At 44.7% G+C, this 14,635-nt stretch overlaps 2 protein-coding genes across 3 annotated transcripts in view; one reads left to right on the forward strand and one right to left on the reverse strand.

The window, feature by feature from the left end:
- usb1 (U6 snRNA biogenesis 1) overlaps positions 1-5,892 on the reverse strand; it is a 14,874-nt gene extending 8,982 nt beyond the window's left edge. The window contains exons 1-6 of the mRNA XM_005935036.3: positions 5,572-5,892; positions 4,676-4,815; positions 4,399-4,582; positions 3,247-3,300; positions 2,554-2,659; positions 2,159-2,239 (exon numbers count right to left, since the gene is read on the reverse strand). Of these exons, the coding sequence (XP_005935098.1) occupies positions 2,159-2,239; positions 2,554-2,659; positions 3,247-3,300; positions 4,399-4,582; positions 4,676-4,815; positions 5,572-5,741 (735 nt within the window). The 5' untranslated portion in view covers positions 5,742-5,892. The remainder of the gene's footprint in view (positions 1-2,158; positions 2,240-2,553; positions 2,660-3,246; positions 3,301-4,398; positions 4,583-4,675; positions 4,816-5,571) is intronic.
- A 334-nt stretch (positions 5,893-6,226) lies between these two features.
- Positions 6,227-14,550, forward strand: znf319b (zinc finger protein 319b). Of its 2 annotated transcripts, none has more exons than XM_005935035.2 (3): positions 6,227-6,811; positions 8,019-8,172; positions 8,262-14,550. In XM_005935035.2, the coding sequence occupies exons 2-3, from the start codon at positions 8,168-8,170 to the stop codon at positions 10,117-10,119; spliced, it is 1,863 nt and encodes a 620-aa protein (XP_005935097.1). In that variant the 5' UTR covers positions 6,227-6,811; positions 8,019-8,167; the 3' UTR covers positions 10,120-14,550. The 2 variants fall into 2 exon arrangements, with proteins under 2 accessions (XP_005935097.1, XP_005935096.1); XM_005935034.3 differs by having other exon boundaries at positions 6,227-6,570.
- Positions 14,551-14,635: the final 85 nt, after the last annotated feature.

Genomic DNA, 14,635 nt, shown 5'->3' on the forward strand with positions numbered 1-14,635 from the left:
ATCCGGGGGAATACCAAGGCGTTCCCAGGCCAGCCGAGAGATATAATCTCTCCAGCGTGTCCTGGGTCTGCCCCGGGGCCTCCTCCCGGTGGGACATGCCTGGAACACCTCACCCAGGAGGCGCCCAGGGGGCATCCTTGTCAGATGCCCGAACCACCTCAGCTGGCTCCTTTCGATGTGGAGCAGCAGCTGCTCTACTCTGAGCCCCTCCCGGATGGCCGAACTTCTCACCCTATCTCTAAGGGAGAGGCCAGCCACCCTTCGGAGGAAGCTCATTTCTGCCGCTTGTATCCGCGATCTCGTTCTTTCGGTCACTACCCACAGCTCGTGGCCATAGGTGAGGGTAGGGACGCTTCGCTTTTACACTCAGCTCCCTCTTCACCACGACGGACCGGTGCAGCGTCCGCATTACTGCAGCTGCAGCCCCAATCCGTCTGTCGATCTCCGGCTCCCTTCTCCCATCACTCGCGAACAAGACCCCGAGATACTTGAACTCCTCCACTTGGGGCAGGAACTCATCCCCGACCCGGAGTGGGCACTCCACCCTTTTCCGGCTGAGAACCATGGCCTCAGATTTGGAGGTGCTGATCCTCATTCCCGCTGCTTCACACTCGGCTGCGAACCGTTCCAGTGCGAGCTGGAGGCCTTCACCCGATGAAGCCAACAGAACCACATCATCTGCAAAAATCAGAGATGAGATTCTGAGGCCACCAAAGCGAAAGCCCTCCGCCACTTGGCTGCGCCTAGAAATCCTGTCCATAAAAATTATGAACAGAACCGGAGACAAAGGGCAGCCCTGGCGGAGCCCATCACCCACCGGGAACGAGTCCGACTTATTGCCGGCAATGCGAACCAAGCTCTTGCAACGGTTGTATAGGGATCGAATGGCCCGTAGCAATGGGCCAGACACCCCATACTCCCGCAACACCTCCCACAGGACACCCCGAGGGACACGGTCGAATGCCTTCTCCAAGTCCACAAAACACATGTAGACTGGTTGGGCAAACTCCCATGCACCCTCAAGTATCCCTCCATCATCAAGAAAGCCCAGCAGAGGATGTACTTCCTGAGGCAGCTGAAGAAATTCAACCTGCCAACACGGACGATGATGCAATTCTACACTGCAATCATCGAGTCCATCCTCACCTCCTCCATCACCGTGTGGTACGCTGGAGCCACTATCAGGGACAAACAGAGACTGCAGCGTGTTGTGCGCTCTGCTGAGAAGGTGATTGGCTGCAGACTCCCATCTCTGCAGGACCTGTACACCTCCAGGACACTGCGGCGTGCAGCTCGGATCTCAGCTGACCCTTCTCACCCTGGACACAGTCTGTTTGACCTGCTCCCCTCAGGCAGGAGGCTCCGGTCCATTCGCACCAGAACCTCTCGCCATAAGAACAGTTTCTTCCCCTCTGCTGTTGGACACATGAACAATAACCACATGACTGTCCCCGCCACTAACACATGACCCTACGCTGTGTCACTGCATCATTTCATGTTTGGCACGATCACCACCTGCACTCATGTATATATCTTTCTACGTAGCACTCATAATCTTATTCTCATGTATATATCTCATGTATATCTCATGCACATATCTTTCTTTCTACATAGCACTTTAATTCTTATTGTTTGCACTGAAGCACCGCAGCAATTTCCTAATGTTGTAAACCTCAACATCTGGCAATAAACCCCATTCTGATTCTGATTCTGATTCTGAGAAAAAATACTAGCTGTTCCGCGACCAGGGAGCCGCATTGTTCCTTGTGTATCCGAGGTTCGACAACGGACGAACTCTCCTTTCCAGCCACCTGGCATAGACTTTCCCAGGGAGGCGAGAGGAGTGTGACCCCTGTAGTGTGAACACACCTTCCGGTCCCCTTCTTAAAGATGGGGACCACCACCCCGGTCTGCCAGTCCACAGGTACTGCCCTGATCTCCACGCAACATTGCAGAGGCGTGTCAACCAGGACAGCCAAGCTGGAGGAGGTGGCTGGGGAGAGGGAGGTCTGGGCCTCTTTGCTTAGCCTGCTGCCCCCGCGACCCGGCCCCGGACAAAGCGGATGAAGATGGAACAAAGAAATCATATAAAGATAATACAAACAGATGTCAGTGCTGGGATTTAGGATTTAGGAAAAATCACAAGTTGTCCGAGTACCTGCAGCTCCTGCATGCACTCCTCCATCTGCACTGTCTGGTCTCCCACACACCAGGCCAGACTCACGTGGAAGGATGGATCCTATGAAACACATTAAGGAACATTATAGGCTCTTTCAGTGCTTTTTTTCTAAAGATGAGATGATAAAATTATTATTATTTTTTTTAAATTTGCTGTTTGTTCTCTGATGTGTCATATTAAAGTCTATGCTTGGTATCTGTGTTTAACACCACGCCTGCCCTTCGATCAGAATGAAGAGGCCGGTGCAACATAGAGGAACATCGCGCTCACTAATCAGAACCCTGCATTTAATGTGGCATTACTCTACTGCATACAAAATCATCACACAATAGCGGGTAAAGCTGCAGATTTGTTTGTGTGTGTGTTTAACTGACCTTGTAGAAAGTCTCCAGGCGAAACTCTGTCATCGTCCTGTCAACAGCTCGGATCAGATCCAACATCTGAGCATGCCCAGTTGACACTTCCATCCCCAGGAATGTCCTGCAGGCAAAACACACACACAGAAACTGGAGCAGCATACTTTTTGGCAGCAGATCTGAACAGTCTGTGCAACAATGACAATATGTGTAAAGTATGAGGACAGTTATGCATCCAGTTTGATGATATACTAAATGTTATGTTTTCCCCTAGCTGGCTGATCTGGGGTGGGTTTTATTTCCTTGTTGAGGAACGCAGCTGTGAGCTGCAGCAAGAGTGCCGCTAACTAAGTCACATATTTTGACTTTCAGCTGTCCAGGATCGATGTCTGTCCACCTTCAAGTTTAGAAGGAACGCTTCTTTAAACATTTGCTTTCGCAATCTAATCTTTGTTAGTTGCACAGTCAGCTCTTTACTTCTAATGTTCACAGACATCTAAACGTTGATCCTAAAATCTACACGATCTCACAATCAACACCGAACCACATGGAAGCGCTTGTGTGCAATTTTGTGGCTTTGTCTCGAACAAAGCTCAGCATGCATGTTTTATCAGTACACATGTCAGTGAGCTGGTGTGGATGTGCTGAAGCTGTGTAACGGTCCAAATACTTACAGTCTGACTTCTGTTCGAATTAAAAACTCAACTGTACCTCGTTTTCTCTGCATTAGAGTACATGCGCAGTCTCCCTGCCGAGCACACGAACCTGGCGATGAGCAATACAACCAGAATAAGTGTGTCACCAGAGTTATAGATAACTGCATTTTTCTGCACACTGTTTCCTTTATTTTTTCCTCTTTTTACCATCTGGTCTTGTGATTTTAGATTTTTAAATGTTAAAACTCTTTTGCATCTTATAAAATAATGCCGCCTTACTTACCATTACATTAGTGTTGTCACAATACCAGTATTTCTGACTTTGAAAGCTTGACATTTAAAGCTGGGAAAATGCAATAAAACTTCTGATTTTTATTAAAATTAAGTATATTATAGCTGTGCCATGACAACAAGGTTCATTTTATCGTATTAGCACCAACATAACAAACTGCTATTAGACTAAAAATTTGTCAGTCACAAATCATTAACCTATGAGTGGGCTTATTTAATACAGCTGATAATCCTATATTTGACACATAGATTGACCTAGATTTATAAAATCAACAATTTCTTACTCAATCTGAACCAAAATGAGTGACTGAGTCCATAAACTCAGCAGGGAAGTGTTTATAGAATTCTGTTTTTCCATACACTTCTATAGGACCTGAGTCTTTTCCCCCCACAGTTATCGCCATCTAGTGGCCTAAAGATTGAATGCAGGATTTTAGGCACTCTGCACTGGCTTCACTTCTCCTACACAGAAGTGTGGCCATGTTTATTTTTATTTTAACCACCTGTGATCAAATTCACACAGAAGCTTCTTGGGGATGAAGCCAACACAGAGATGCCAAAAGCTGCAGCTCCCTCCAATGGCCACTTGAGGGTGGCTACAAAAGCAAGCCAACACCCACTGGCTTGTCCCGCGTTAAAATACCCAACTTCAGAGATCAAATCTAGATGTTTACAGCCTGGTACACAAAATGTTTTTGACTCTATAAATTATATTTTCAACTTATTTAATAAGTCATTCATCTGGGTTTTGTTAAGGTTTAAAGTTAAGAGTTTGCCAAAAACTAAACTGGAGGCTTTAAGAAAAAGCAGAGCTGTACTCTACATTAAAAAAAATATAGCTCTCTTTTTGACATCACTGAAGTAAATAATTAATCCATATCATTATAATAAATTAAAAAAAAAAACATAAAACAACCTTTTGCAGCCTGTAAGACTTGACTTGAGGCTCTGTGTGAACGGCTGGATCCAGTGGTGTCTGAGCACCACTGTCTGGGACAGGCTGAGGTGGAACTCATCCTGCACAGTCAAAACCACACCCCGGGCACATGCTGCCGAGAGAATCCCATCCAACAGCTCCCCAAACTCCTCTTCAGGATGATCTGAGGAGACAGAGAGCAAAGCAGGTACAAGGTGAGAAATCAAGACGTGATCTTTGTTGACTGGTCGCTTGCTGTACACAGTGACTGCCTTACATGGGAAATAAACGTAGCTAGCCCAGTTTCCTCTTTCATGCTTGAAGGAGCGGATGCGTCCACCATGAAGAGAGCTGTCTTCAGTCTGTGAGTCCACCTCATCTGGAAACATGGCCAAGACACAGCCAGGGAGAGGCAGTCTGCAGAAAGCACAGCCAGGATGGAGTAATTCTTTTTACCCAGCACGCTTTAATATAATTTATATTTTCCTCAGCTGTGACGTAAAGAATTCTGGGCGTCCTGGGAAACGCAGGATTTCTCACTCAACGGTCACTTTTGTTATTGTTTGATTGAACAATTATTTGCTCCAATTTATGTTATTCTATCTGAAAATTTTGTATCAGCCTTGTAAAGATGGAGTTATGTTTTCTCACCTTTTGTTTTGTCTGCGTGAAAAATCCAAAGATAGACACCTGAAAATCTTGCTTGACAAAGAAATGCATCAAATCCTCACAAGTAAAAAGTGGGAAAATAGCAGTTACGTAATTACTTTAAAAAGTTCATAGTATTCAATTATGAAATCTTTTTGGTTTTTGTTCACTGTTTATGATTTATATGGGTATTACTGACCTTCACAGTTTATATAGTTAGGTCAGTTTGGTGCCAATGACGAGAACTTCCGTTTTTATGACTATTCAATTTGAGAAAGTTGCAGGGAAACCAGGTTATGATCTCATGGGGCAAACAAAGAGGCAGATGGATAGGACAGGTTTGAAATAACATTTATTTATTTATTTATTATTTAGTTTACTTCACATTTTATAGATTGCCCGTTGCCCATACTGTTTTATTCTGTTATATATTTATTTATAGTTTGGGCAGGTTTGGTCTTCCGTAGTTTAGCTATATCACCAACGCTAACACCCGAGAGAGGGTTACACAGCCATGAGACACACCTTGATTTGGGGCTCTCTTCCTCAGTTTTGGGTTTCTTCCTCGTTGGCAAACCATCATCTTCCTCTTGGCACTTTCGGCAGGTAGTTTCACTCTGATTTTTCGCTCCTTCAGCTTCACCGCCAGCCTCACCGTCCTCCTCCGAGCTGCTGCTGCTGTAGCCAACCAACATTTTAAACTACCTGATATTCCGCCACATTATTTAAAATAAAAGATCAACTCACGGGAGCTCATATAACTTTTTAAACCATGCACATAAGAAAGGTGCCTGCCTTCCAGCGCCTTCTGCGCTTCACTTCCGATATAAACAACCTGTTGTAACCATAAATTAGGTTCCGGTGTAACATAACGCCTGCTGTAAATCAGTTCCCCTTTCGATGGTTTGTGGATTAAAGAAAATGTGTATATACTGTATCAGCTGTGTATCTCATGTGTATTAATGCAGTGTGAGCTATTCGGAACAAAATATACCAAGTTTAATAGAACCATTTAGAAAAATTTTTTTTCTTTTTTTTCCTATTCTTTAAAGTATAGATACGGAACAGGGATAATTTCTTTTTTTTGCTAAATCTTACATTAAAGCCTTCACACACTGGGCTCTATACTTGTGTGTGTGCGTGTGAGCATGCCAATTAACTCTTGCTTTATTCATGTTCCCGTGCGCGCGGGCAGAGGCTCAGTAGCTAGTCGATACCAGGCTAGCAACTTCTTACAAAATGCACATCTTTCCGTGAGCCGCGAGGATGCCCTAGGAGTCGGACGCACGTTTACGTGAAATGATGCTGTTTGCGGGGCTGATGGTGAAATCGCGGGAGAATTTCCGCGTGTTTTAATGAGCCGCAAATCACATTTTTTTCGCCCCCCCGAAGCCACAGCGCTTGAACAAGAGAGCATCCGAGCACCTTTTTGCGGATGTGAGGAAGGGACCCAGCGCTTTTATGGGGAACAGCTAGCCTACGATCATACAGAGAATACTCAGCAGCCTTGACTGGACACTCCGGGTATGTAAACCTGGCATTTTCCCATCGTTGTTTACACGAAGGGCTCGTATAACTAGCGTGTTGCTGTTACTGCTACCTGGCTCTTATTTTGCTGTGACTAGCCTGCTAATCTCCATCGTAAGCTCCTGTGGATGCGTTAGCAAGTGGCTAGGCTAGGTAGCTAAGCTAACCTGGTTACAGTGATCTTCGCCTGGAGACGAGAAACATTATGATGCGCAGACGCTGCTTTCCACTTTTTACCGTGAGTCGTTGGGCATTTAGTTTCGTACATAGAGAGGGGAGGGCACTTCACCGCCACTATTATACCATTTAAATAAAAGCCGGCTCTAATCTTTGCGATCTAAGTCTGTATGTTAATGAGTTCACTTGCTGCTGCTTTCATAGACGTTGCATATCTTCAAACACCCTCACTGTTTACAGCCTAATTGCGCTGGCCTCACCTTGACCAGTATCATTGATCTCGTTGTCATTTCCATGAATATATGCTTTTTGAAGAATGAATGTAAGTGAAGGTCTAATGATGACTGCAATGAGAGAAAGTGCCCACATGTGTAGTTACCCGCACAGTCTGTCATTCACCTGTTTTAAACCTAACATTAAAAGCTTTGCTTCTCTAAAATCTACAGTGATCGCTGAACCTAGTGCAAGAAGCTCACACAAGCAAATGAGCAGTTTTTACTGAGCAGATATTGCCCCATCACAGATGGACTCATAAAGCTCATCCCGTTTTCTGCTCGAACATCTACAGTTTGCCAAAGGATTTCACGATCCAAAGTTTGGACATATCTAATGATTGCTGTAAATTGTTAGCTTCATATAGCAAATAATTTAAAATTTTCACACTTTGAAATCTGAGGCAATGTTTGAACACAAATGGCTAAAAGCTATTGAAGATAAAAGCCTGATATTTTTCCAGCTTTTCTTACCATAAAAGAGAATCAGGAACTGTAATTTGGGACAGTGGTATAAAAAATGTCTCGCTTGTTAAATATGAAAGCCAATTCAAGCAGACCTGCAAAGTCTCATATTTGAGCCCTTCTCCTCCTCCCTTTGATTTGCCTCGATCTCACCCTCCTCTGTCACAACAACCCTCTGCATGTTTTCCTTCACTAAATCCATGAAGCTCCCTTAAGGTCGTCCTTTTCTCCTGCCTGCAGCTCCATCATCAATGCCCGGTATATCCTCTATCCCTCCTCTGCACATGTCCATACCATCTCAGCCTTGCCCCTCTAACTTCTCTCTCCAAACTGCTCAAACCTATCTGCCCCTCTGATGTACTCATTTCTGGTGTAGGTCTGGCTTTAAATTTTTGGTTAAACATATAAAGACTGAACAGATTGTTCAGTCTGGGTGTAGGGCTGGAATCATTAGCTTAAAAACATTATTATCATTACTGAATGCCAGTTGCAGTGTTTGTTATAACCCACTTTAATTCTGTTTTTTTACAGATACTACCTGAAGGCAAAGACTAAAGTGAAAGTAGTTGATTTACCTTTACTACTTCACACACCTGGTCATCTTTTCCCCTTGGCACCTGGCTGTTTTCTCACCTGCATCTCCACCAAGCAGCCTTTGCATTCCGGTGCCAGCTGCAGACATGGAGTGAGTTTATGTTTCATTTCTCCTTCACAAACACAGAAGCTTTTAGCTTGTACTTTGAAATACCTGTTGCTCTCCCTCTCTTCCTGCAGTTGGGCCACACCAGCTGCCAAGCTCAATCCTTACACTCGAGCCCGCATGACAGAAGCCTGGCAGCAGCATGCAGTTGCACCACCTCAGGTTGTCCACACCATCCCTCCGGGTGCTGAGAACGCATTGGGCTGTGCTGTGTATGGTATCGTACTGCAGCCAGACACTACGTCGCTACAGCAGCATGGACAGCAGAGCCAGCATGGACAGCAACACAGTGGGAGTCAGCAGCATGTAGGTGGGCAGCACAGTCAGCAGCAGCAGCACCCTGCCCAGGCCCAGCAGACGTCCCTTCAGGTTGGGACAGAGGGAGGACACAAGTGTGGGGCTTGTGGACATGATATCTCCCACCTGGCAAACCCACATGAACATCAGTGCATGGTGACTCAGGACAGGTCATTCCAGTGCACTCAGTGCATGAAGATTTTCCACCAGGCAACAGACTTGCTGGAGCACCAGTGTGTTCAGGTGGAGCAGAAGCCGTTTGTGTGCGGGGTGTGTAAGATGGGCTTCTCCCTGCTCACTTCTCTCGCCCAGCACCACACATCGCACAACAGCACCAACCCGATGAAATGTTCAATATGCGAGAAGACCTACCGGCCCGGCTCTTCTGGCAGCGCTACACCCAACTCCTCGAGCAGCTCCCAGCAGCCCAGCAGTGATGGGGCGTCAGCCAGCAGCAGCTCGTCCATTCTGCCGTTCCCCTCGGCCCGAGACCGGCCCTACAAATGTTCCGTGTGCCAGAAAGGCTTCAAACACCTCTCAGAACTGACACGGCACGAGAGGGTTCACACGGGGGAAAAGCCCTTCAAATGTGACACGTGCGACAAAGCCTTCAGCCAGTCGTCACACCTGCAGCACCACCAGCGAACACACAGCAACGAACGTCCATTCAAGTGTGCTGTCTGTGAAAAGAGCTTCAAGCACCGCTCCCACTTGGTGCGCCACATGTACGTGCACTCGGGTGAGCACTTGTTCAAATGCAACTTATGTGAACTGCACTTCAAAGAGTCTTCAGAGCTCCTTCACCACCCTTGCCACCCGCAGGGTTCTCGGCCGTTTCGCTGTGCCACCTGCGGTAAGGGTTTCAAGCGGCCATCTGACCTTCGCCAGCACGAGCGCACACACTCAGAGGAGCGTCCGTTCCACTGTGACGAGTGTCAGATGAGTTTCAAGCAGCAGTATGCACTGGTGCGCCACAGCCGCACTCATAAAGACCCCACAGACCGCCCATTCAAATGCAATCTGTGCGACAAGGGCTTCATGCAGCCCTCTCACCTCCTCTACCACCAGCACGTCCACGGCATGGACAACTTGTTCAAGTGCGCCTCATGCCAGAAGGAGTTCAGCCAGTCAGGAGAGCTGCTCAGGCACAAGTGCGGGGAGTCGTCCAACAACTCGCCTGACAAGCCATACAAGTGTGACGTTTGCGGCAAAGGCTACAAGAAGAGTTCCACGTTACAGCGTCATCAAAACTCGCACTGCCAGGAGAAGCCCCTCAAGTGCTCGCTCTGCGACCGCCGCTTCCTGTCCTCTTCAGAGTTTGTGCAGCATCGCTGCGACCCATCGCGGGAAAAGCCACTGAAGTGCCCTGACTGTGAGAAACGTTTCAAGTACTCGTCGGACCTGAACCGACACCGGCGCGTGCATACAGGCGAAAAACCGTACAAGTGCGGTCATTGCAATAAGGGCTTCAAACAACGCGAGCACTTGACCAAACACCAGAGCACGCACTCCAGAGAGGGTCAGTTCAAGTGTGTTTGGTGCGGAGAGCGTTTCAGTGACTTGGGCTCCTTGCAGGACCACACAGTGCAGCACACAGCTGATGGAGGGGGCTACCCTGTGCCCCAGTGCATATAAACCCTTGACTTCTTAGTTTGAACTTTTGTCTGTCCCTTCTGGGCTATTTATTCAGCCTAACATTAACCACACTTTCAGGAGAGTCCTGAATTGTTGTATTCATTCCAACAGTGCTACATCAGGGTTTTGTTGCTCTGCTAATCTGCCCAGTTAATGTTACTCCAAGTCTTGTCATTCCATAAAAACTGAACATTTTTTTGTCTCTTCTTAAATCTGGTCCTTATTTTAATAAACCCAACCCTTACCACAACCACGTAACTCCCAGGAACAAGTGCCATATTGCAGGTTGATCTAGCAGATCCACCCTAATTTCCTCCCCTCAGAAATGAGCAGAATCAGAATAAGAAGCATTCCTGTTACGTCGGTAAAAAGTAAGACAGGATTTGTTGTTTTTAAAACAGTTTGGTAGGATGTTTAAGAGAGTATTGAGTAAATCATTCAGGCTGAGTCGCAACTTTTAGTATCCACTAAAGTGGAGTCCTCTTGTTTTTCTTCTTCTTCTCACCTCTTGCTACTATAGCCCTTTTCAAACATGGGATGCAAAGCATTCCATTAAAGTGATAGCAGATTGTCATTCAGGCATAGGTCATATTTACGTTATTGGCGCCCATGGTCTCATTCAGACATGCATCAGACCTACTATGGTACTCATGCAAAATCTTTTCATACCTCGAGAAAAAAAGCTTGAGTGTCATCAGTATTGACTCCAGACTTTAGATTCTTTTCTCTGTGTGCGCTGCAGCAGAGAGATGTTTCTTCTGAAATTGGAAAAGCAGAAGAGCATCACAGAGGAATTATTTAACTATAATTCTAGAAACTAGAATTTGACTTAAAGAGATCAAATGTTTTGTACACAATGAACTGAGGAATTCAGGAAGTCATGTGTGTAATCTCAGTTAACGTGTCCACTTGTCCTGTATCGAAACTGATACTTAAGAGTTTACGAGGTCTGATCTTGTAGGATTGCCATTGCGACTTTTACATAAAAGTGACCCGAGTGCTCATTTACATGAAGTTTACTCATTTTGATGGTGTCAGTTTAATGGAAAAAAACTGCATGTCTGCAATGGGTTTGTGATGATTGCTCTTGGCCTCCCTTCAGTTTCTCCCCCTCTCATTATTCCCTACATCTTTCCTCTGCTTCCTGCTCTTCCTGACTCAGCCTGTCACTGTTTAGTATCAGAAGTTTGCAAAGTGTGACTTTCCATACCACCCTCCAAGACACGCATGCACTCACTTTAATATCTTTGGGTAAAGAGTGGTCTGAAATGCTTTGGGTATCCTTAACCTCCATTTTTATTTTTACTCCTCTTATTAAAGAAGTGGCCAGTGAAGGCCTCATTTTACACCAATTAGCAATAACATAGCAGCCAAAGGTGTTGACCCAGTGTGTTGGAACAAATTCAATCCACAGAGGCACCACAGGCCCCCAAAGATCTGCTGCCAATGTCAGAGCTTTTTTTGGCTCCACGAGAGGCTCTAATGCAATATTAGGCTGGTGGTTTTAATGTTATGGCTGATCGGTGTATGTGAAGTGAAACGGCATTGGGGTTTTGGGAATGCGTTGTCCTACGGTTAAATAATTCTATGTGTGAACAGTATAAAGCTACACCCTGTGGTGTGTAGACTAATCAGCCAGCCCAAATTTAAGTCTGCAAAAGCTTCAGCTGTTCTAATCCTTCAATACAGAAAAATATATTTCACACTAATGTACTATTCCTGCAGAGGTCAGTGCTGTCGTGCATTTAAAAGTGTCAAAGTCTCTCATCCTCATCCTGTATATAACTCTGGATGTGTGGGTGTGCTTAGCCAGATGAGTCGGAAATGTCTTTCTTATGAAAATAGGTATTGAAGAGCTGTTTTTGTATTCTTGCTACTTTTTACCACGTGAAATGTTATGAAAAATGCTTTTTTCTTTCTTTTTTTTTTTTTTGTATTTCGTTTTCATTTTTGTAGTCCATGTAGTGACTGTGCCAGTGCGTCGCGAGGAGTCTCAAAGAGAAACCCGCACATGAGTCTGAATGCGTGAATGTAAACGGTGTTCTGTCAAACAGGGAAATTCAGACTGAAGTGAATTGTAGTAGAATTATTTCAACCAACCTGCCTTTTTCTATTTCTTTGTTATTACTGTTGTTATTACTAACTGTACTGGTCTTTGTGAGAGCTGTTTCTGCAGGACTGTCCTGCAGCATGTGTTGAATAATTTCCACGGTTTGAAAGACCTGTTAAATCTGTTTGTCCTGCTACGTACGACATCGTGTCTGTCAGGGTGGGTTTATTACCAGAGAGATTGGCTTCTTCCTCTCCTCTGAAAGCTATGAGATTGTAGTTGTGCTAAAGGGTCCTGGAACACCAGTTAGTTTACATGTTGGCTGTGAACGCCGTGAATGCTCGATTCATGGTTTGAGTGCAGTATTGAAAAGAACCGAGTACACACTGAGGAGACAGAAGTAACTTTATTTTTTTTAATTCTAGCTTGCAGTTCTTTTCTTTTTGTTTTCGCCTTAAAAGTGGGGCCGCGGTGCCTCTCTGCCTCATCTACTCCTTTCTGTTTCTATCCACCATCATTATTATTATTATTATTATTATTATTATTATTATTATCATTAATTATTTTTTTACTTTTATGAATCTGGTATTGAACGATGTTCAGAACAAGGTGGCTTTGAGGTTTAAAAAACAAAAGTACTGTAAGTTGTTTGTTTGTTTGTTTTTGTTAATTAATGTTATTTGAATTGATATGAATATCTGTATTCCTGGAGGGAGAGACCAGGGCCTTGGGGTAGGTGTGCCACAGCTTTGGAAATGCAGAATTACTATGACACACACACACATCAGGAATCATTGGGGCTGGGTTCATATTTTGCCAAGAAACGCAAGTCCGCAAGGACTAGTTGATCGGTGCTGACACATCATTAGATGTGTATAATAGAAAATAGTCGCTCAAGTTGCAGAATAATGACCTCACTTATGTGTATTATTAATAATAATAATAACAACAACATACAAATGTATGTTCCAAGCCAAAGATTAACCTAATGCCAGCCAAGCAGCACTGTTACAGTGATTAGTACTCCTGACCTTGGCTGCCTGGATGCATTATTTTATTTCTTTTTTGTTCATTTTTTATGTCGTAGAGTACTGTTTGGGTCGGACCAAAAGTTACAGCGAGGAAATCTTCAAAATCAAGTGGGGTGGGTGGGTTTTTAAAAATTTGTCGTATCTGATGAGCAAACAGAGGAAAACATTTTGTACAAGCACAAATGATTACCCCCTACCCTCCTGCAGTGAAAGGCCAGTAAAGGCACCAGTTAACCCACCCGTTGTTTTCTGTTTCCTTTTCAGTTCCAATAAATAACCCCGTCAGACCCTGGTGTCTCTTGCTCTCTGCATGCTTGCCGTGTTAGTTCCTGTGTTTCTGTCTTTGGGAACCGGTGTCACCAAGCCCTTCCTCCACACAGCGCCATTCCCTCCGATATCATTTCTTATTTCTTTTTTTCCCTTTTTTTTTGTCCAACCCCTCCCTCCCAAATTGTACTGTAGTTCATGTGAATGATGTTGAAAACAAACCTTTGAAAAGAAAAAAACTTTGTGGCGACATACAGTACGTGTACATTCATGCTAAGATTATCTGTATGTATGTAGCATTCAATTACAAACGGCACTAACAAATAAAACTTTTTTTCCATTTATAAATCTATAAGATTAATGAAGTTATTTGGTAAATGGCCTGTATTTGTATAGTGCTTTACTTAGTCCCTAAGGACCCCAAAGCGGTTTACACTACATTCAGTCATTCACCCATTCACACACACACATTCCACACACTGGTGATGGCAAGCTACATTGTAGCCACAGCCCAAAGCCCATCAGTATTTTGGAACTAAAGCCTTCCTGGAATTCGCACGTTCACCTCGTTAGATACCGAGAAGCCCTTCGACCGTGTCAAAACCTGTATACGTCCATCTGAAAACAGTTTTTCTTGGTTAAAATAAAAATCTGAAATCCAGTATGTCAGATTATTAGACCATTTAATTTCAATTACAATTCTCAGTTTAGTTCAGCACATACAGCTTCAATCATGGGGAAAACTGCTGACTCGACAGCTGTCCAGATGACGATCATCGATTTGCTGAAACAGCTGGCTGTTTGCAGAGTGCTGTACGGAAGCATATTAACGGTATTATGCACCTTCTACCCTATTATGGTAGGAGACACTCCTGAACCAGAGACGTCAGAGGCGTCTTACCTGGGCCAGTGAGAACAACATCTGGATGTGGACCTCCTCTTAGATGAAGGAACAGAGCGGTAGTGAAGTCCCATGTCAATGTCCTGCACTGTGTGATCATTTGTGGTGCAGTGTGGTGTTGTTGGTGGTTGATCAACTCCAAAGTCAATAGAGTGTCTACCAGGACTTTTTAGAGAAATTCAGTAAAATCTTCTTAAGAGCTTTATGGAGACAGCAATTTCCTTTCAGCTTCTACTCATAATGCCAAAACTGCTACCAAATAGTTTG

Source organism: Haplochromis burtoni, unplaced genomic scaffold, assembly GCF_018398535.1.
Source record: "Haplochromis burtoni strain Fernald_Lab_line unplaced genomic scaffold, NCSU_Asbu1 Contig_188, whole genome shotgun sequence".
Lineage (NCBI taxonomy): Eukaryota > Metazoa > Chordata > Actinopteri > Cichliformes > Cichlidae > Haplochromis > Haplochromis burtoni.